Genomic DNA, 22,734 nt, shown 5'->3' with positions numbered 1-22,734 from the left:
TCACAGAATTATATAATCCTACCTGAAAGGGTACAGCTGCAGCTCCATATGGGCTCTGACTGTACAGTGTTTTTAATTGTTCTCAGGCAAATCTGGTGAATGAACTCAACATACATGTTTAATAATCAATAGCATTTTTATTACCAACGAATTTTTACATTACAGCTGTTGACAAGCCAAGAAAAACAAACAACAAAAATCACTCCTGTCAAAATATACTCACCTGCAACTAAGCATACAAACATCACAATCACAACATTTAGATAAACTTTTTTTTATTAATACTTGAATCTAAATTTGATTTACAGCTCACATTAAAGCTGCCGAGATCATTCCATTATTATTTCATCAATTTAAACGATTCATACTATCCTCCCTTAATTGTTTGACTGACAAATGTTTTATTATTCAGGTTGTCAGTTGCTCTTTGTCTTGGTCTTACATTAAAGTAAAATGCACTTGAAAATACAATTCATGAGATGAAGGGGATCAATTTATGACACATACAGATATACTAATATGATGATCAGCATGTGGTTATTTGATCAATGTCATATGTCTGAAAAGTCTGACGTTGATGCCAAAAAAATAAAATGTGTCAAAAAATAAAGTCAGATTGCTTTAAAACAGTACATATAAAGAGAGGCAAACACACCCCAGGCTGAGTTCTTTGCCTGCAGCAAGCCTGAATCGTTTTTGTTAGTCTGTTGAATGACAGTAAATCATTGACAGAGAAGTGAAGTAAAAGACTCCGTCTGGTCATAAAAAGCCTGCATGCTTCTTCATAATAATAAAAAAAAACACTGAGAAACTGGATTTTGTGTTTTCTTTGTACAGATGGTTAACATTAAAAGAGTAAAAAAAAGAAAACAGGATATAATGATAAAACAGAACAAACAGGAGTTGGATAAATTAAAACCAACTGTTTTGTGGCAGAGCTTTTCTCTTCAGTGTAGTTCTAAGATCTAATAAACCACCAACAGCCCTGTGCAGAAGAAAACTTACAATAAATGTTTTACATATATCTCATGAGACTTATATACTTTATATTAAGTCTCATACAATGTTGACCTCATTCAAGTGACCTGTATTTTCCACACTATAAGAATTAAGAAAACACAAATTATGACGACTGCTATGATTACTGTTCCTGCTATTATTGTAAATGGTACTAGAAAAATGTGTAATTCTATGAAATAGTACTTCCATAAGAACACAGTCACATCCATTTATAATCATCATCTTTGAAAGAAAGTAAAAAGTTTGGATGTGTTTCCTTGCAGACAAGAGGAAGAAGCAGCAACTTCATGTTAGTTCCACAGATGAGGATTCCCAAAACTTTGATACATCTACTCTCATTTAAATCTACAAAATATGAAGCACTTTACCTTCCATATTCATGTTGAACTTGGCAGATACAGAATCAGGTACTATTCAGTGTGTGAATGTGTGTGTGAATGGGTGGATGACTGGATATGTAAAGCGCTTTGGGGTCCTTAGGGACTAGTAAAGCGCTATATAAATACAGGCCATTTACCATTTACCATTCAAATAAAATTCCTCATAGCCCTTACAGGTCTTGCAGCATTTAAAAAAAAATTTCAATAAAATGTTTTTTTAAATAAAATTCTAAAAATAAGACATTTCTGTATTGTTGAACTGTGAATGTTTCTTATTTTCAGGTCTCTCTTTTTATCTAAAGCACTCAAAGACTGACTGAACTCTCTTTATATATTCAAAGATGATTCATAAAATGCTCCACATATCATTTGTTTCAAATGAATCCAAAACAAGATTATAAAGTCATAATTTCATATATTTAGACATTTTTTTCTACTCAGATTGCTACTGTAATCCCACTGCAACATTTCTTCTACAGCAGCGGTCCCCAACCTTTTTTGCGCCACGGACCGGTTTATGCCCGACAATATTTTCATGGACCGGCCTTTAAGGTGTCACGGATAAATACAACAAAATAAAACTAGTACCGGTACCGAAAAAAAGAAGATTTATTCATAACACGCGTGAAAAGACCCAGGAAAACCGAGTTAATGATAAAAACGATAACAAAATAACGCTGAAAACCGATAAAACCCTGAAAACCACACATTTCACACCTGAGCCTCAACTCTCACGGCCCGGTACCAAACGACTCACGGACCGGTACCGGTCCGAGGCCCGGGGGTTGGGGACCGCTGTTCTACAGAGTGGTGTTTTGTTATAACACATCAATGTTTAGTGGCTTGTGGTAAGACCAGATCTAGGGCCAGATCTGGGGCGATCGTGGCTCAAGAGTTGGGAGTTCGCCTTGTAATCGGAAGGTTGCCGGTTCGAGCCCCGGCTTGGACAGTCTTGGTCGTTGTGTCCTTGGGCAAGACACTTCACCCGTTGCCTACTGGTGGCGGTCAGAGGGCCCGGTGGCGCCAGTGTCCGGCAGCCTCGCCTCTGTCAGTGCGCCCCAGGGTGGCTGTGGCTACAATGTAGCTGCCATCACCAGTGTGTGAATGGGTGGATGACAGGATATGTAAAGCGCTTTGGGGTCCTTAGGGACTAGAAAAGCGCTATACAAATACAGGCCATTTACCAGGTATTTATGTTCATAATTCACATAAGTGCAAGCAGACATGATGTCTTATTTCATCAAACACAGGCAGTTGTTCTGAATAAACACAAAATTACTCCTGACAAGTTTACACGAGTCATTTACATATGGTGACGAACATTTCTGGCTGTCTGTCTAAATTAGGATTCAAATATAACAATAACAAAGTGTAAAAAGTAGCAGCTATTATACCAAATGGATTTGACTAATTCCCCTTATTTTAAGTTACTGTTTGTTTTTTTAATTTTCGCGACTGCTGACTTTGAAACCGAAGTTGGACATCCGAGACTTGAAACGATGGTTCTCAGCTATAAAAATGATGGAGTGCCACCTCTGGGTTCTGAATGAGCTGATGCCCCAAGTACAGAGTTTAAAGAATCAAAGTCTTGATGTTAAGTGAATGAACAAAGGAGCGGAAGATTTACAGACGGATTAATGAATTGTCTCCGGTGATGTGGTCTGAAAAAGATGGCAGATACAAGCAGCAGAAGGATATCTGAGCTGAGCTGATAAAGTGAGGATGGATTGGAGTGGAGCTGCTACTTCAGCACATCTAAAGGAGCCAGTTGAGATGGTCTTGGGTACTTCCTGATTGAGGAGACTTAAGGGCAGACCCAGAACATGCTAGAGACATTATGTTTCTCAAGTGGCCAGTGAACTCCTTGGTGACCACTGGAAGAGTTGGGGGAGGGCTGTTTAGTTGTCTTGATTCAAGAATATGGCATAAATTCAATGAATGCTGTTTATGCATTAGAATAATCACATTTCCAAACAGCCTCGCTTTTGAGGCCAAGCTGTCCGTTCCTAATGAGTTTTTGCTCAAAGTCTGCAACTCTTCTCTGCATCAACTCAAAGCAGCAAGTTGTCTGTAAATGTGTCTGATCATCTCACTGTCCCTGATCACCCGCCAGTCTGTGAAAGATGGAGTTATCAGCTTGGCAGAGAGACACGGGACTGTCAAACTCCACCACCTTCCCAGCATGCATCACTAGCACACGGTCACAGTCCATGATGGTGTTGATCCTAATGTGAGACAGGCACACAAAACACAAAAAGGTGTTTCATTCAGAAAATAAAAAGCAGGAAGTTTTAGACTACAGTTGTAAAATAACATTCTGAAATGTGCTTTAGTGCAGGACATGAACACATGCAGTCACCTGTGGGCAATAGTGAGCACAGTCTTGTCCTGAAACTTCTCTCTAATGGTCTGCTGCAGGAGTTTGTCTGTCTTATGATCCACGCTGGCAGTGGCTTCATCAATACACAGGACCTAAATGACAACAAAAACATTGATTGGAAAAATGTTTTGCTTTATTTGTTTGAGCAATCACGCTAAAATATTTTGTTCTCAGTAAATATAAATAAATAAATGTCTGGAAATACAAAGTTAGTCGGTCTTCTTTGCAGTAATGTAGAAGCATAACATTCACAAAGCTTTTGCAAATACCTTCTCCTGTACGCAGAGTCTTACAACCTACTTCCTTGTGAACAGGCGAAGGCGTGTCACATAATTAGAGCTAATCAAACCTGTACAGTTTGTTCTTTGTTTACAGCCTCATACTGTCACTGATGTCACAGAGAAAGCCACAGACTATTTTTCACCCTTTATTGTAATTCTGTTGCACCCTCTCACCATCAGTGTCAGTCACTCGAGAGGAAATTTACCGTCTCTGACAGTGGTCGGAGACGACGTGTGTCGTCGGTACAGTGTAATGGTAAAGCTGCAAAACTCACCTTGGCTTGTGTCAACAGAGCTCTGGCCAAACACAGCAGCTGCTTCTGTCCTGCAGAGAAGAATCTTCCTCTTTCTCCCACCTCAGCATCCAGACCACCTGATATTCACGAAAACACACACAAAAGGCATGAGAGGCAGCATGAATCTGTCATCATCTACATCTTCATGTTGATGATCTTCATGTAGTAGCAGCTCCATTTCATGCAAATTTGAACCTTTATTTTAGGCTTTTATGATAAATGGCCCATAAAGTAAACAGGATTAATACAAAGATAACAGAGGAGGAAAGAGAACTCAAAGATAATGATGTTAGGTTCTGAAACACAGTCATCAGTTATCAAAGTATGTTTGCCAGCCGTTGGTCAGTGGATCCTTAGATTTATTCTGTGGTACAAAAAAATACTTTCGATCATCCAGCGTGTTGACTCAAGAACCATTTTCCCAGTGCAAGTAGGTAAGAACCATTTTGTAACTGAAGCAGACAGTCATGTGAGCAGACAGGAATGGAAAAGGGTGGCATCAAAGGTGCCAAGCAGACACACCTTTGTAACAAAAAAGACAAAACACTGCAATTCTTCTGCTCTCTGTTTTGTGTTGGTTTTTTGGCCTGTCCCGTTTGGCTCTTTTGCCATCAGAATTGTTGTCTAAAGGCAAAGAAAGATGCCCAACGGATTTACTTTACCAAACTGACCATCCCAGCCTTGCCGTAATGGTCCATTTGATTCACCTTTTATTGTTTATTTTATTTTCACTTGCTGAATACGGGACAGACTTGACTGGAAGAAAGAAGGGGAGAAAGAAAGAGGGAAAGAGAAACAGCTGAGAAGAGGGACGGGGGAGAAGGGCAAAAGACAAAAACCAACAGAACGGGCAGAAAAAAAAAGAGAGAGAAAAAAAATGCATATATCAATCACCTGGATCACCTGCTGAGAAAGAAAAAAGAAAACAAGCAGAAGAGAACAAGAGTAATAGAATAAACAACATCACAATGATATATGGGAATATGACAGTAAATACTAAATATTAAACATTATTGTGCAGCACATAAGATCAACAGAACACAGTGTGCTTTGAGGTAGGAGCCAAAAAGGGTGTAGTTTGTGGGTGTGATCACCCGTGTGTACACCTGTGAGCATGGACGCGCTTGTTTTTTTAAAAGGTTCCTTCATGTAATGATCTGCTAGAGGGTGTGGGGGGGCCACAGCCCCGTCCTCCAGGGCATGAAGCAGGTGTGGAGGAGATCAAAACTCCAGACATCCAGAGGCCCCCAGAACACAAGAGACCAAGGAAGACCAACAGAGGGGCAGCTGCGCCACTGTCCCAGAAAGAGCTGAGGAGAGTCCCAGATGAGGGCTCACTCAGCAGCCACGGAGCAGAAGCCAGGGGGAGTTGCAGTGACGCGCCCGTGAGCTCCGCCGGCAGCCAGCTGCGCCTGAGTGACCGAGCCCCAGGCCGAGAGGCCGGGGGCACCCCACCTCCGAAGTGGCCCGAGCAAGCCCCAGGCTCCAGGCCCCGATAAGCGGCCGCCAAGGAGTGAGCCGGTGTGTACCTGGACGCCCATCCCCGGACACAAAGAACCACCAACGCACCGATGTCTGAGGGCGTCTGCCACTGGCAGGGGAAGTGGTGGTAGGGGGAGATAGGCCTCCATACCTTGGAGGGCCTGAGATGTCCACAGAGAGGTGGCGTCTGATACCCAACCTGACATATAGACACAGACATACAGGCACACACAGATACAAACATCCATTCCCACCCTCATGCTCTCATATGCACTTACTCCACACTCAACCAACGTGGAGACAGACATAAAGAGACGCTGTACACACGATCACACTCCCCAAGCGTACTCTACAAACCGGGTCTAGGTACCCTTGCCCCTGGAGGGGGGAACTGCACCCAGACCCAGGTGGTGTTACCCTTTTCCCTGCGGTGGGGAGAGGCAGACCGCCCCGACTCCGCAGCAGCAGGGAGGCCCCACACCCCAGACCGCAGTCGGACGGCCAACTCCTCCTCCTAACCCCCCCGCTCCAGCAGGTCGCAGAGAATGGGGGTGGGAGAAGACTCCAAACCTCCCTCCACCCGCTCATTGTAGTGTTGATGCATGTGTGTTCTAAGGTGCAATTAAAACCCAGGAGGGCATGGAGCTACCTGCCAGAGAGCAGCAGGTAAGCGCATGGTCCCTCCTGCTAGCCCTCAATGTCTACGTGTATTTAAAATTGAGAGGTGGGCAACGATGCCAGGGGTGGGGTGTACACCCTGATGGTAATTTGGAGTCCGTGTATCGTGCCCACCCCCAAGATCCTATATGTATGTGTAATGAGAGTGTGAGTAATGTGAATGTCTAAGTTGTGGGATAAAATTGAGGCAGAGGCAGCCAGAAAGGGGGGGGGGGGGGGGGGGGTAGCCTCCTCTGCACCCTGGTGACATACCCCTACTCCAAGGCCCTGCATGTGTGGGTGGTTGTGATGGAGCGGGAAGAGGGAGGCAGCTGGAGATGGGGAGGGAAGGAAGGGAGGGGCAAGTGACCCCTCCCTGGGGCCAGCTCCCCCGCTGACCCCAGTAGGCACCCCCATACTCCGCGACCCGCCAGGGAAAGGGGGCCCAGGCCCATCCAGACCGGGGCCCAGCGCAGCAGCGCCTCCCGGCCCCACAGAGCCCGGGACAGTCCACCCAACCCCACCACAGAGAAAACTGCACCCACCCCACCATCCACTCATCTTCCAGACTACACAAGACAATAGACGCCCAGGCTGAGATCTTCCTCCACCTCTCCTGTATCTCCCCTTCCTGCAGAGAGTTCCTGAAGAGAGGAAAGCTCCTGCAAGATGTGACAATCTCCCCCACCAGTTGAAGAGCCCCCCAGCCCCCCTTCTGCTCTCTGTTAAATCACTGGGTCAAACACACTTTTGTAAATAACTCTCACCCATTCTGCTGACCACAGTGCTGAGGTGGCACTGCTCCAGGACGTCCAGCAGCTCCGGCTCCAAGTGTCGCCCACAGGGGTCCAGATTCTCTCTGACTGTGCCACTGAAAAGGAAGGGGTCCTGAGGAATAATGGCCAACCTGGACCTGCAGAGGGCAACAACAGCACATAAGTCAACTTGTCTCCCACTGATTTTATTATATTATAAAGTACATTATGTTAGTAATTTATCTTCTAAAATGCGTTAGAGCACAGTTTTCGTGTAACTCTTATCCAATACCAATAAACAACTCAATTCAAATGTACCTGAGTTGAACTAGACCCACAGTGGTGATATCCAGCTGATCCAGGAGAATCTGACCCTGGCTGAGCTCCACCATCCGAAACAGGGCCAAGAATATCGTGGACTTGCCAGATCCTGTACGTCCCACAATGCCTATTTTCTCTCCAGGTCGCACCATGAGGCTCACTCCATCCAGGGCATTAGGCAGACCATCCCTGTAGGTCAAAGCCACATTCCGAAACTCCAAACAACCGTGCTCAGGCCATGAGGGGGACAGCTGAGGTCAGAAACAGAGAGGGTAAAATGCAAATAGTACTCCAAGAAATTTAAAACGTGTGACTGAGTCCATAAACACGTTAGAAACGACACTTGATTTATGGTATCATAAAAAAGAAGGGCCGTTTTCCATAGATTTCTTTACAACAACCCATATTTTTTTAAAGCAGAGAGACTGCCCTCTGCTGGGCAATAGAAAAATATACATGTTAAAGTACTTTGTGTTGGCTTTTGTTTCAATTGACAAAAAAAAAAGATGCCACGTCCATCTTTATTTAAATATGTAAATAGGTGTACAAATGTTTATATATGTTATTAATATATATATTAATATATATGTAAATTGTGTCTCGTGATCTTTTCCTCTGACTTTCAGGTTTGGACTAAAAAGTAAGATACATTCTGTGAAGACAGCTGTGAGGTAAAGCCAGGAGCTCTGATAAAGCTTTAGTGTAACCCACTGTTGTTATGTTAATATCAATATCCAGTGCACCCGACCTCTGTATTCTGATGCTGTGGTTCAATGGGCAGTCCAGTGGAATATTCCTCTGTTCGTTCCACGCTCACCAGCTGCATTTCAGTCTGCGTGAAGCTGAATATGAGGCCAGATAGCAGCTGTGTGATAGACAAAGCGTAGGACAGGGACAGACCCACCAGACCTGATAGGAAAACCGGCACACACACAGTCTTACTCAAAGGCTCCTACGGTCATTAAACACGCACAGCCTGCAAATTCTTCTGCTGTCTTACCTGGATCAACAGAATTAAGCTGGTGCTGAACAACAGCTATCACCCCAAGGCCTGTCACCACAGCGATACCAATCAGCTGCAGACGGATGTCCAGCCACTGCCCTGCAGCGTAGCTAAGAAACAAACAGCGTTGGTTCTGCTCCAAACGCCTGGCGTTCTCCTCCTCAAACCTGAAACAGCAGAAAAATGTCCCTGCGGTTTAGCTGTTTCTTTAGTCCCTATACCTAATATATTTTATTAATATTAACACTTCCTGTCACCTATGTTCAAGAGAATTTAAATTAATTTTATGTCCTGTGCAAGATAAAGTTAACAACTATTACTTATTTTCACATACATTTATCTAATCACTGAAAACTCTGTTTCCGTGTCACTCACCTGGCAGAGTTGCCACTGGCCCGGATCGTTCCCAGTCCAGTCAGTGTCTCTGAAAAATGCGAGTAGATTGGTGACAGAGTGAGGCTGCAGAGGCGCTTCAGCTCTCGAGATGTGTGTCTATAGAAGTGCTGTGTGCGGTAGTACAGCAGACCCAGGGGAAGCAGGGCCACCAGGACCCAGGGCAGGCCGTAACTTATCACCACCAGCATGCCGAGCAAGCCAAAAATGTTGGCCAGTAAGATGTTCAAGACAAACGGCAGGCTGTCGTCCACGCTGTACAAGTCTGAGGAAAAACGGTTGAGAATTCGGCCCAAAGGAGTGGTATCGAAGAACGCCATAGTGGTCTGGATGGACACGCAAACAAGACATTTTTTAATATTTTTTGCTAAGTGGGAATTACTCATGTCACTCACACTTAAAGTGTTTTCCTCTCTCATTATGCATTTGCATTTTTCTTTAATGAATCTTGTGAACTATAACAATTGCAGATGCAATTGTGATCTGTAGTAAGAGTAAAAATCCTTATTATATATGTATTTAAAACTACCTAGCACATCAGAAGGATTGGCATTAAGTAGATAACATAGGCAGTGTGAGCATACCTCTTCCTGTTAATGAACATCTACTCAGCTCGTCTGATGTCTCACACTGCTAACCCTTCAGTCACCACCCTGTTTCTCCAACCTTTAGCTATTTTTGCCAGACATGAAAAGCACTCAATCTGCTATGCTGACTGCTGACATACCTTAAAGACTTGATTCAGAAGTCTGTTGTGGATGGCAGAAGCGGCACACATTACTCCATAGGCAAAGAGGAAGGCACGGAGCGCGGTGAACACGGTGTTGGCCACAGCAATGGAGCCGTAGACCGTCAGGTAAAACTTAACATCTGCATCGATGTCGTTCGAGAGGAACATGTAGTCAGAGGGCACTGAAGATCTGGATGGGTAGAGGTGAATATCTGATTTTAGTCAAAAGACTGAAGTAAGACAGGAAGAAGTCAAAGTTTAAATCACAGTACTAAAAGCAGTTTTTATTTTCATTCTTCAAAATAAAAGATAAACTTTGTGTTTAACATAATAATAGAAAATGTAATGGCAAAGTCTTTACATCTGTACCTTTTAAAAATAATATATAAATGAAATTTTAAAAGAAATCATCATTATCTCACGGCTGAACTGCATGTTATTATTATAGCATGTGCTCTTTTAAAATTGGTTACAAATTTTGTGTTTTAAAGTTTATTCTGGAACAATGATAGCAAGGCATCTTGGTTGTGTTACCATTCACAGAATCTTTTTCAAAATGTTGCCAATTGGTCAACTCACATGAGCCTTCCAGGTGAGAAAAGCAGCAGATGAGGTGAGCTGAAGGCAGGTAACGAAGAATCATTATTCCCAGTGGAACCATTGTGTTTTAGCTCAGAGATCCAGTAGGACAGCCACCAGTCAGACACATTTTTAGATGCTGATTTACACACAAACACACACACAAAGTTCTTATTAAATTAGAAATGAATTTAAAGCCAGAAGACAGTAATTATTTTTTCTTTTGGGGACAAAATACCCTGAAGCCTGCTTTAAACAATAATCCTATATCGCCCAAGTATCATACAGGTCGCCTGGACTTATTTTGTAATTTTGGCAGTAAAATTAAAAAATAATTCTCATCTTTAAAAGATGAAAAAATGTTGACCACAGAGAGACAATCTTGGAGGTGATGTTTCTGAAAAAATTGCTAAGCGTCCCCAGTGTACAAAGATCATAAAAAGCATTCCAAACCTTGCATGAGGAGCAGAGAGACTAAGACGCAGGAGGCCAGTACTCCACCCACAGCGGCCCAGTAGGTCTGGTAAACTCTCCATGCCAGCCTGCCCACCTGTTTCTGCTCTGCTCCCGAGAGGTCAGGATCATTATCCACATGTAGCTCAGGCAATGAACTCATTTCCCCTTCAACCTGCTCCACGCCATCTGCTCACAATCAACAGGGGCCAAACCAAAAGGATTATAAGAGTCCCAGAAAGAAGAGCTGAATTTTGGATTTGTTGAGATTTTGTTGAGATATTGCTATTGAAGAAGAAGATGACAACAATGGGAACTCTGGACTTGTAAGAGATTATACATGCGCCACTGTTTTAACACCTGAGTTTTTGTTTGTCATAATGTGAGGTGAACACACCTTTCTCTTTTGTGTTGCGGTTGTTCTTCTGCTTTTTCTGGACTGCGTCCACCAAAGGAAGGACTTCTGCTGGTGTCCCTGTTTAACACAGAAGAATAGAAAGGCCTTTTATTCCACAGATGTTCCACCTTATAATAATAATAATAATAATAATGGATTGGATTTTATACAGCGCTTTTCAAGGCACCCAAAGCGCTTTATGCCACTATTCATTCACACACTGTTGGAGGCAGCTACAGTTGTAGCCACAGCTGCCCTGGGGCAGACTGACAGAAGCTGGCCAACACCAGTAGGTGGTAGGGTAAAGTGTCTTGCACAAGGACACAACGACCAGGACAGAGAGCCCGGGGATCGAACCAGCGACCTTCCGGTTACAGATGCGCTTCCCAACTCCCTGAGCCACTTACAAGTTGATGCTCTTCTTGCATGTAATGCTAAACGAATAAAGTGAGCTCAATATAAACAACTAGACAAAACAAAAAAGCCATGACGCCTTTTAATAAATGTCCTGTATCTGTACAATAGCCGCTCTTTTTTTTTTACTTGGCATATGGACACCTTATACAAGACAACATGGCACTCTAAGAATTACAAATAAAAATCAAAGTCTGAGATGCTAAAGATGGCGGTTGTCCCACCTCGTTACCCAAAAGCCAATCAACAGTTTAGGTATAAAGCATATTAGCCAATCACATTATTCTGTGGATAAATGTACACTTCAGCTATGTGGAGGCAGACATCTTTTTCTACTTGTTATTGTTCTACAGATGTAGAGATGTGTACTTTTTTTCAATTATATTTTGCCTAAGTGCATATAGAACATTGATTTTAATTTGGCATGAGCAGTTAGTGGTAAAGCTGTAATATTGTAATATTGGATGAAAAATGCTTTTCTGAACTGTATTTTGGAGCAAAAATGCAAAAGTTGTTGGGATTTTTTGTATTTGACTGCCACTTCTATTGCATGCAGTTTCTATGACCCACTGATCAATACAATTGTGAGTTATGACTTTCTCCCCATCCATTCTGATGGAAACTTCAAAATAACTTAAGCTGCTGATCTGTGACATTTGTTTCTAAAAGGACTTTAAATCATTTAGAAGTTACATTTATACAAATGTCACCAAGATTTAAAGCAGACTTCAGTTTCTACCTGTTTTGATGATTGCTCCATTGTCCATGAGGACAACCACATCAGCTTTGTCCACAAACTCTATGCGGTGTGTGCAAAGGATTCTGGTCTTCCCTCTGAGGAGCTCCATGATACATTTCTTCATAAGGTGTTCAGCCACATCTGCATCCACTGCTGCCAGTGGATCATCGAGGAGGTAGATATCTTTGTCCTGCAGGAGAAGCAGAAAAAAGGAAGGGGAGGCAACATCACATTACACAAGCATATTACATATAAACAGCTTTTTATGGCTTTGTAACTATTTGTTACAAGAAACTGTTAACATGCAGTTCCCTCAAACAAAATTAAAAGCTCTAAACGTTTACCTGATAGCTTTCAGTTTTTATCAATCTGTGCAACAGAAGGAAAAATATAATTCTAATATCATTTATCCTTGTTTACTGCAGCCTGACTCATTTATTTTGTAAAACCTCCTCTGTGCCTCTTAGAGTGTGAAGCAGATGGCTGGATTGTGCTGAAGACTCACCATGTAAACAGCTCTAGCAAGTGCCAGCCGGGCCTTCTGTCCTCCACTCAGAGTCACTCCGTTCTCACCCACTTCAGTCTTGTCACCATTTGGCAAAACCTGCAGGTGCAGAAACAGAGCAACCAAAGCCCTGAAAACCAATTTATTTAACATTTTAAACAATCCCAGAAACTCCATGCAAAGCACAGTGAAATCAGTGTGAAGAAACGTAAACAATAACATTGTCACAATCGTACATTGAGGTCATCTGAGAGGGCGCAGGCCTTGATCACAGCCTGGTAGAAGGCAGCATCGTAGTCTCTGCCAAACAAGATGTTGTCTCGTACTGATGCATGCTGGATCCACGGTTCCTGTGAGGCCAAACCAAAGCCAACCTCCCTGTCTGCAACATAGAGCACTCCAGTCAGCCTGCAGAGACAAGTGGAAGATGGATAGACCTTAGTCACACATTATTAATCCCAGGTTGTGTCAGTGCACTTAAAAACACTAAAACCAGATTCACTATTGATTTTATTGACTTTTTTGGTTCCAACTAAGATGAAAAATATCATCTAGAGCAGCATAAAGCCCCTGACTGCCTATTAATCACCTAAGCAAACCTTCATATTGGGAAAGGGAATATTGATGACTCGACAACATTCTTCATATGTAAATTAAGTCATAAGTGATAATATTTTCAATAAAAGTTTCATAAGCTGTGTACCTATTAAGTTCTCCAGTCAGAGCAGCCAATAAGGAGCTCTTTCCACAGCCGACCTTCCCAACCACGACAACCAGAGAGCCCTGAGCCAGACAGACGACCGCAGATGTCATGTCTGTACTAAGTCAGCTCCAAACACCTACTGTTAAAACATTTTGGTGTCAATGCGTTTTTGCAATTTAAATATTCATATACAATTTTAGGGTGTTGAATACTGAGCTTATATCACTGACAGGAGACGATGAATTTCCAACTATTGGGATTGTTTTAAAGCACAATCCCAATAGTTGCTTGTACCTTGGTTATGTTTAAATTGAGACTGTGCAGCTGCAGGCTTCCTTTAGCTCCTCCAGACTCTTCCTCTTCGTTTGGACTGCTGGGTTCCTGCCATGAAAATGATCCCTGGCTCAAAAGGACAGATGTCTGGCTGTCTTCTGGAGACACTGGGCACAGATGTGGTATTTCAGCACAAGAGAAAGATTACATAGATTTAAAAAAGCAAGTTTGGCTGATGAACTATGTACTAGGGATGCAACGTTACCAATTTTTTTCAAACCGATACGATACCGGATCTGAGTACTTGCCGATACAGAGTACAAAAACCGATACTTCTACCACACACACACACAAATGCAATGAATTGGAAGACAGGTTTTATTTTATTCTCTGCCGATAATAAATAATATCTTAATAAAAATGACCACATGAGCTGTTGAGTAATTTTAGGCTGTCCACATTGCAATCACTTAGGGAACGATGGGGAAGTGATCTTGGCCAACGGATTACAGATGAGACTTGGGATAAGATAATCAATAGCATTTCTTCATCATCTATTTGCCTTAAACATGTGGTGATTCAGTTCAAAGTTGTTCACCGTCTCCATTGGTCTAAAACTAGACTGAGCAAAATCAAGGATGGGTTTGACCCCACATGTGACCGGTGCAAACGAGAGCCTGCTTCCCTATTTCACATGTTCTGGGCGTGTCCAAAACTGGGTAGCTTTTGGAAAAGCATATTTGAAACCATATCCAACATATTTGGTGTTCCAATTGCACCCTGCCCGTTTATAGCTATTTTTGGAGTGACGCCTTGTGATGCCAGTCTTTCCAAATCACACTCTGATCTTCTGGCCTTCTGCACTCTTTTGGCCCGTAGAATGATATTATTGAAATGGAAAGAGCCACTTCCACCTGTATATGGGCAATGGGTTAAGGATGTCATGTACTATACTCAGCTGGAAAAGATCCGCTACACTGTAAAAGGTTCGGTTCGGCGGTTCTATGACACATGGCAACCTTTTCTTACTTACTTTGAAAGATTAAGTCCGGATACTATTGCTTAATGTGCGTGTGAGTGGGGTTTTTTTTTTTTTCTCTTGCTGTTGTTCATTTATTTTATTATTTACTTTGTATCTGTAACTTTATTTTATTTTATGTTATTTTGTCTCTCCTTTCCTCTCTGGCTGGGTTTTAGTTACACTGTTCTGGGGGGGTGGGGGCACAACTGTCTGTTAATTTTGCCATAATTGTTGTTGGAAGCAATTCTTTGTTCAATAAAAAGACCTTGATCAAAAAAAAAATAAAAATGACCACAAAAAAATTTCAAGTGAAAAATAAGCACTTCTGTTAAATTATTGCAGAGTCTCCACATTGTAATTTAACAAAATATCACTGAACTATTGGCACTGTCTCGAGTTTTCGGAATAATAAATAAACACTTCTGTTTGGAATAAAATAAATACAAATTAGGTTTGAGAATAAAATAAACTTTTAAATTGTTGCAGAGTGTCCATATTGTAAACAAACAAACAAAATAACGAAAGTATTTGGCATTGACGAACGAACTCCCCATCTGCCCGTGGATCATCAGTCCACTGTGCCGTTAAACCAAGGACTGACATCGCGCACACACTGCTTGTCTTTACCTCTTTAGAAAGTTTTGGCACCATTATCTCCCTGATGTGTGGGCGGCTGGGAATTTCATATCGCAGCTCGAGTATGCTGAGAAGAATCCTATGTTTTCCACGACTGGCATTGGCTGGTCATCCAGAGCGATAAAATGAGTCAGAGCCTCTGTTATTTTAACTGCCCGTGGATTTTCTCTTGACATTTTTCACCGCTTTTCCAAAACCTGAGTTAAAGTTGGCTGTTCCGGTCCACACTGCCAGTCCACGATACCAGTATCGGTATCGGTGCATCCCTACTATGTACAGTTGGGTAAAACGTTTTCTTTAGTTTCTGTGAACTTTACTCTTTGAAAAAATAGCATTTGATGCAATCACTCGAACAAATACTTGATTAAAGCAGAAAATAACCTCATCTTTAATGAGCAGAAGCTGTTCTAAACATTCATAAAAACTGCTTTTTCCTTGAATGAACAAAAAAGCATGAGGACCTGTTTCACATCAAAATCAAATACACCTCCACACAAACAAAGTAGGAAATCAAGCAGTACCCTACCCAGGGCATAGTATGCCTGCAGGTTCTGGTTGGTTAGTTTAAAGAAGCGCTGGATTCGTTCCAGAGACACTTTGGCTTCCAGGACTCCATTGAGCACCCAGGGGAAAGCATTGAGTGGGATGATCAACATTCCTACAAGGGCAAGTGTGGTAAACACCTGCATGGGATGAGAATCACATTTACAAGAATGCACTCTTAAAAACTTATCACAAGTTATATAGTCCATTGTTATATATGCATTTATACAATCATTTACATGAGAGCATAAAACTAGCTTAAAGAATTTCTAAGTTCAAAGCCACTGATATCCTTTTTTACTAGGAATACAGAAATATAGGTACAAAAAAGGTACAAAACATTTTTTCTATTCTGAGAATTATTTAATAAATTAATATATTTATCTCAGTGGCAATTTTTTTTCACCATTGTCCTTGACTGTCATTTTGGGGAATTTTTCTGATGGTCCGAATCCAATCCTGATCCTGATCATGAAGCGTGCTGAACACTTTTCTGTGCAGGATATAGATCCCCTGAAGCTCAATGTGTAATATGCAAATAAAACTGACTTGATTTTACTTGTGCCTATTGAAATAAAATAACTATTACTGCTATGAGTTGTTAGTCATTTGAACATTATTGCTCACTGTGCAGAAAATCCACCTCAACCTTTTATGGCTATTAAATAATACAAATTATTATTCTAAAGTTGTCCAATTGTAATGACTGATTAGAAAAAAGATGGGGAAAAATTTTGTTTGAAGAAGGTCTTCGATGCATTGGAGTGAGCTGGTTCAAGCAGACAACTCCAACTGTGGTACTTATGCATGTACCATGTCATCAAACACACCCTCCCTTCTCATCTCTCCCTCTGACATTTCATTTCCGCTGCTGCCCTTTTTGTTTTTCTTTTTTTTTACTTGTTAAATACGGGACAGACTTGACTGGGGAAAAGAAAGGGGAGAAAGAAAGAGGGAAAGAAAAACAGCGGAGAAGAGGGACGGGGATAAAGGGCAAAAAACAAAAAAACAACAAAATAAGCAGACAAAAAAATACATATATCAATCACCTGTTAAGAAAGAAAAAAGAGAAAACAAGCAGAAGAAAGAAAAAAAGAGCAACATAATAACAACATCACGATGATCTATGGGAATGTAACAGTAAATACTAAATATTAAACATTATTGTGCAGCACGTAAGATCGACAGCGCACAGTGTGCTTTGAGGTAGGAGCCAAAAAGGGTGTAGTTTGTGTGTGTGAGTCCCCGTGTGCTCTCACATACACACCCGTGTGTATGTGAGAGCACACGGGGGGCATGGACGGTGGGGTGCGTCCATGCCCCACCTGTGAGCATGGAAGCGCTTGTATTTAAAAGGTTCCTTCGTGTAATGATCTGCTAGAGCAGGGGTGTCGAACTCCAGGCCTCAAGGGCCGGTGTCCTGCAGGTTTTAGATTTCACCCTGGGTCACCACACCTGAATCAAATGATTAGTTCATTAGCAGGCCTCTAGAGAACTTCAAGACATGTTGAGGAGGTCATTTAGCCATTTAAATCAGCTGTGTTGGATCAGCAACACATCTAAAACCTGCAGGACACCGGCCCTCGAGGCCTGGAGTTCGACACCTGTGTGCTAGAGGATGTGGGAAGCCACAGCCCCGTCCTCCAGGGCATGAAGCAGGTATGGAGGAGATCAAAACTCCAGACATCCAGAGGCCCCCAGAACACAAGAGACCAAGGAAGACCAACAGAGGGGCAGCCGCGCCACTGTCCCAGAAAGAGCTGAGGAGAGCCCCAGATGAGGGCTCACTCAGCAGCCGCGGAGCAGAAGCCAGGGGGGGTTGCAGTGACGTGCCCGTGAGCTCCGCCGGCAGCCAGCCGTGCCTGAGTGACCGAGCCCCAGGCCGAGAGACCACGACAAGCAGCCACCAAGGAGTGAGCCGGTGGGTATCCGGACGCCCATGTCTGAGGGCGTCTGCCACTGGCAGGGGGAGTGTTGGGGGGAGATAGGCCTCCAAACCTTGGAGGGCCTGAGATGTCCCCGGAGAGGTGGCGTCTGATACCCAACCTGACATATAGACACAGACATACAGGCACACACAGATACAAACATCCATTCCCACCCTCATGCTCTCATATGCACTCACTCCACACTCAACCAACGTGGAGACAGACATAAAGAGACGTTGTACACACGATCACACTCCCCAAGCATACTCTAAGCCCCAGGTCTAGGTACCCTTGCCCCTGGAGGGGGAAACTGCACCAAGACCCAGGTAATGTTACCCTTTTCCCTGGGGTGGAGAGAAGCAGACTGCCCCGGCTCGGCGGCAGCAGCAGGGAGGCCCCACATTCCAGACCCCAATCGGACGGCCAACTTCTCCTCCCAGCCCCCCCCCGCCTCAGCAGCTCCCCTCTTTTCAACCCCTCCACCACTCCAGCATCTCAGGTGTTGCTCTTGTCAGAGTTATTTTTTTAAATATGTTTATACAGTAACCCTACATTCCCTAATTCTCTACAAAGCTCACTCAGCATCAACACAGCAGCCAGTTTACCTTTGCTGCCGTTAGCTGGTGTCCAAGCAGCACATACGTGACGAAGGTCAGGATGGAGATGACCACAGGTAGAGCAGCCCAGGTATACACACACAATGCATCCAGGTATTTGACAGCCTTAAGGTGGGACAGCTCCTCTTTGCGACAGTCAGCCACCTTCTGTGTGAAATGAGGCTCCCAGCTATAGAACTTGATGACGCGAATGCCGAAGAGGATCTCTGTCATTAACTGGAAATAAGTTCAAAATTAAAAATAATCTCAACAAGATTTTTTCCCTGGGTAGCTTCATAAAAGTATATAAATCAACTCAGTGTAATAAGAGCTTAAACATGCCATACCTTAACACGGTTATCCTTCCACATGAGCATCTTTTTATTGTTGCTAAGGATGCAGGAAGCAAGGAACTTGTTGAATGGCACCAGCAGCAAAGCTACGGACAGTCCTCCAAGGAAAGCTACACCCACCTGCAGATATAGCAAGTAAAGGGTGACAGCTAACTGAAAGGGCAGGCTCCACAGCTCATGGAAGCTTTGGAAGAAGTTAACCACACGGTCGGTGTCTGTGCTCATTAAGTTCACCACCTCTCCTAAAGTAAAGCCAGCCAAGCTGCAGCTGCTGACTCTCAGGGCTTTGTTGTAGATGGCCGTCACAAGAGCAGCTCGTGCTGACAGCGCCACCTTGGAGACCTCGAAGACAAAGATGTTTCGTAGAACAGAGCACAGCAGGGTGGTAGCAAAGAGCCCCAAGGCACACCAGACACCCCTGCTGACTGGGGCACCTTTATCCTCCATAAAATTCACAAGACTACTGAGGAGCAGTGGACCTGCAAAGCTCAATATGTTGACTGTCACCTTCAGCAGACCAAGGATGTAATACCACTTCCCAAACGCCTTGTGTAGCACCTTCAGCAATCTTACATCACCTTCCAGCTCCAGTGGTTGGTCCTGGTTGTGTAAACTCCAGCTGCCACTTGGGAGGTTTGTGCTGACTGGTGTGGGCCATTGATCCTCTTGGTAAGTGACTGGTGATCCTTGCCAGCAGGCTTCCCAGCACTGGTGAAAATACCGACAAATCACACTAGTTCTAAGTTTCTGGGGAAGGTGATATACATCGGCTGGTCTGTCCAGTTCCCATCTCTGCCCTCGCCTGAGGAGAGGGGTGAGCCACAAGTAGAAGAGTCGAGATAGGCAGTCACTCCCATCCTCAGCCACAATCTCCCCAGTCTCCAGCTGGGTGTTCTCTGGGATGAGCGGAGAGCCATCAACATCGTTAATATACAAAGTGTACCCAGCATCACTGATGCAGGGGAAAGCAAATGCCAGGAGGTAAATGAGAAAAAGAAATGTCCGTACTGAGGCAAGAACAAATCGGGCCAGTTTAAGAGGTTCAGCTGGGTTTAAATATTCCTTGTTGTTAGAGTAAATTATCAAGTTGATGACAAGGTTGGGGAGTAACAGAAGCACCAGGAGAAGCAGCAGTGTTGGTCCTCTGGTTCTCTTAAAAACAGTCCTCTGGAGCACTGTTATGACACTGAAGTGGACCAGCCAGGCCAGGATTGCACAGCTGCCAGCTAGGATGTCCAGGTACATGTCTCCCTGCTGGAGGACACTCACCAGGATGACATCTGCAGTGTAGAGTAAGGCAGCCAGCAGAGCTGACACGAGCCTGAGTGTCCAGCCACACGGGGGAGACGTCTGGAGGTGGCTGCATCTGCAAAGCAAACAAAAATGTGAAAATATAGACACAATTTTTAGAATCATCGGCATTAGTTTTATAGGGTGCCCCATTCGATGATTAAGCTGCGCATTTTGAATTTAGCCAAAAACTGGACAACTCAGAGAAGACTCCAAAAAAGATGGGGGGGAGTTGCTTGTTTTTAAAGAATTGTTGTTACATTAAAGTAAAACATACTTCATCAGAAAATCCACTGCAAGGATTGATATGCATGTTTTTTTGTAACTACAACTTCATTATCCGCTAATAAAATTGCAAGATTGGAAAAGTGTTGTTGATAAGGACCTGGTATCAATGCATGACCTACCTTGACATGCTGAGGTAGCAGGCACTGAAAATGGCCATCCCAGCATGGGGCAAGACACCAAGGATGAGCTGGTTAAAACAGGGGCTGATGCATTCATTCTGCCACAGAGGAAGAGGATCCTCTTCATCTGTATGACAGAGGCCTGCAATCAGGTCTGTTGGCCCAAAGTCATTCATCCTTCTTCCTACTTGACTGCTGTCATTCTAAAAATTATCTGTAGAGGAAAAAATAATATTATTTATCAACTTTTAAAAAAGGTAACAAGTGTGTTTCAAAGAAAACCCACAGGGTAGTTATTATTCTAGAAAACATTATTTTTTAAAAAAGAAGAAGAATACAACAATTTGTTGGCACTATCATCATCTTCCTATCAGTAAATAAGACAACATTTTACCATTGGCAGAGGCCACTGATCATCTGTTATGTCCCGTCAATTCTGCAGTCCATTTTTCTGAGATCCAGGTTCAATAATTCACATATTTATTCATAAATCCCTGGGTTGAAGACAGTACAGATAATTTCAGTAATGAAAAGGTGATAAAACTACAAAATAAACAAGAACTAATGTACTAACAGCAGCTATCAGCTAAATTTTAAACACAGCTATGTCCCTGAATTTTGTAATCTGTGCACGCCTAATGAAAGTGAACATATTTTCCCAAAGCCAAAGTTTGAAAAATGGCAGTATAAAAACAGTATAATAAATAACCGGATTATAGTTTAGGCAATAGTCCTGTATGATTAATTTTATTGCAAGAAAAAAAAGGGGCATCCATCTATTTTTTTAGCCTCTTATCTATTTCAGGGTTTTTTTAAGGTTGTGGAAATTTATGGAAATTTGTGTTATTTTGAAATACAAGCTATGGTCATCCTTAGCTTTATCAAGAACTTTTCATATTTCATTCTGAAATGTTCAAATCCAAGTACACAGTTACATTAAGGATATAAAATGCAGCTAGACTCTTTCCATAACTATGTATTTTATGCCTGTGACAGAATCATCTAGACTCATTAGCGGTTCATTTATGCACCTAACTGCAAAGAAAATGTAAGGCTTTAATGTTTTCTGTAACATTCGTGTTTCCTTGTTTACCAGATTGTTTACCAAATAAACCTTTCGTGAAAGACCTGTTGTTATAGTACAGTCTCTGTTGTGTGTGAGCCCTTCAAGAAGTTTAAGGGGCAAGTTAACAACTCTGGATTAAAAAACGTTAACATACAATTTGTTGCAATTTTTTAGGTGTTGTTGCTCCAACATTCACAGCACTAACCTTTAAGGAGTGACGAAGCAAAAAGAAACATGGAACGACAGACAGGCACATTTATCCGGTCTTCCTGACTGAAACACCCTCACACTAATGTAAACAAATTAGGCTAGCAAACTAGCTTAGGTAACGGAATATTACGCTATTAAGTTTTTTGATGTTACCGCATGCACTATGTAAATAGAAACTTTAGCGAGCTAGACCAACTATAAATACAAGTCGACATACAACTAATTTAAGAGCATTTAGACCACAGGACTTTAAATGTTACCGGCTTTCATCTAGCTAACAGGAAATGGATCTGTTGATTGCTGATGACGAGTACAAAGAGCTTTTCAAAATAAATGCTCGATGAAAAAAAACACAGTACAAATAAATGCTGATACTAATTCTACTATTACTGCTACTACTAATAATAAAACTGATGATGATGACTAATAATAAAATAATATTAACAATAATTCAAAAACTCATGGGAGCAACAACAAACCCGGATTTCAAAGTCATTAAATGTTTTTTTCAAAACAGAAATATAGATCAACCTTGAGAAATCTGTGTATAAACTTATTTGACTTGACCATTAGTAGAGTGTTCTCATGTTATGATATAGAATTTCTTTAAAAATTATTTTTTTAAAAATTGTTATGGCACTAAAATCAGTAGGCCCTCCAAGGTTTGGAGGCCTATCTCCACCCACCACCACTTCCCCTGCCGGTGGCGGACTCCCTCAGGTGTCGGTGTGTTGGTGGTTCTTTGTGTCTGGGGGTGGGCGTCCAGGTACACACCGGCTCACTCCTTGGCGGCCGCTTGTCGGGGCCTGGGGCCTGGGGCTCGCTCGGGCCCCTTTGGAGGTGGGGTGCCCCCGGCCTCTCGGCCTGGGGCTCGGTCACTCAGGCACAGCTGGGGGCCGGCGGAGCTCACGGGCGCGTCACTG

The 22,734-nt window shown here is 42.8% G+C and overlaps 1 protein-coding gene across 1 annotated transcript; it reads right to left on the bottom strand.

The window, feature by feature from the left end:
• Positions 1–117: 117 nt before the first annotated feature.
• On the bottom strand, positions 118–22,100 carry abcc10 (ATP-binding cassette, sub-family C (CFTR/MRP), member 10). The gene is made up of 23 exons (XM_082537518.1): positions 21,807–22,100; positions 20,930–21,029; positions 20,536–20,749; positions 18,833–20,204; positions 18,495–18,722; positions 15,945–16,101; positions 13,783–13,928; positions 13,489–13,568; positions 13,022–13,193; positions 12,786–12,884; positions 12,281–12,470; positions 11,128–11,205; positions 10,731–10,919; positions 10,278–10,416; positions 9,696–9,888; positions 8,951–9,294; positions 8,573–8,742; positions 8,321–8,481; positions 7,570–7,823; positions 7,264–7,409; positions 4,337–4,434; positions 3,760–3,872; positions 118–3,625 (listed from the first exon to the last, which is right to left on the bottom strand). Exons 3-23 carry the CDS (start codon positions 20,709–20,711, stop codon positions 3,490–3,492), a joined length of 4,641 nt encoding a protein of 1,546 aa, XP_082393644.1. The 5' UTR covers positions 20,712–20,749; positions 20,930–21,029; positions 21,807–22,100; the 3' UTR covers positions 118–3,489.
• Positions 22,101–22,734: the final 634 nt, after the last annotated feature.

The sequence above is a fragment of the Aulonocara stuartgranti genome (genome assembly GCF_965226115.1).
Source record: "Aulonocara stuartgranti genome assembly, chromosome: 6".
In the NCBI taxonomy this organism is placed as follows: Eukaryota; Metazoa; Chordata; class Actinopteri; order Cichliformes; family Cichlidae; genus Aulonocara; species Aulonocara stuartgranti.
This window is presented reverse-complemented; position numbering and strand designations above follow the sequence as displayed.

Bases quoted from the DNA above. Each gene is read 5' to 3' on its own strand.
- abcc10 (XM_082537518.1), bottom strand. From the start codon at position 20,711: ATGAATGACTTTGGGCCAACAGACCTGATTGCAGGCCTCTGTCATACA. The intron at 13,194-13,488 runs GTACACAGCTTA...TTGTCTCTGCAG, and splicing joins CTGACTGGAGAACTTAATAG to GCTGACTGGAGTGCTCTATG. The intron at 3,873-4,336 runs GTGAGTTTTGCA...GTTGTCATTTAG, and splicing joins CTCTGTTGACACAAGCCAAG to GTCCTGTGTATTGATGAAGC.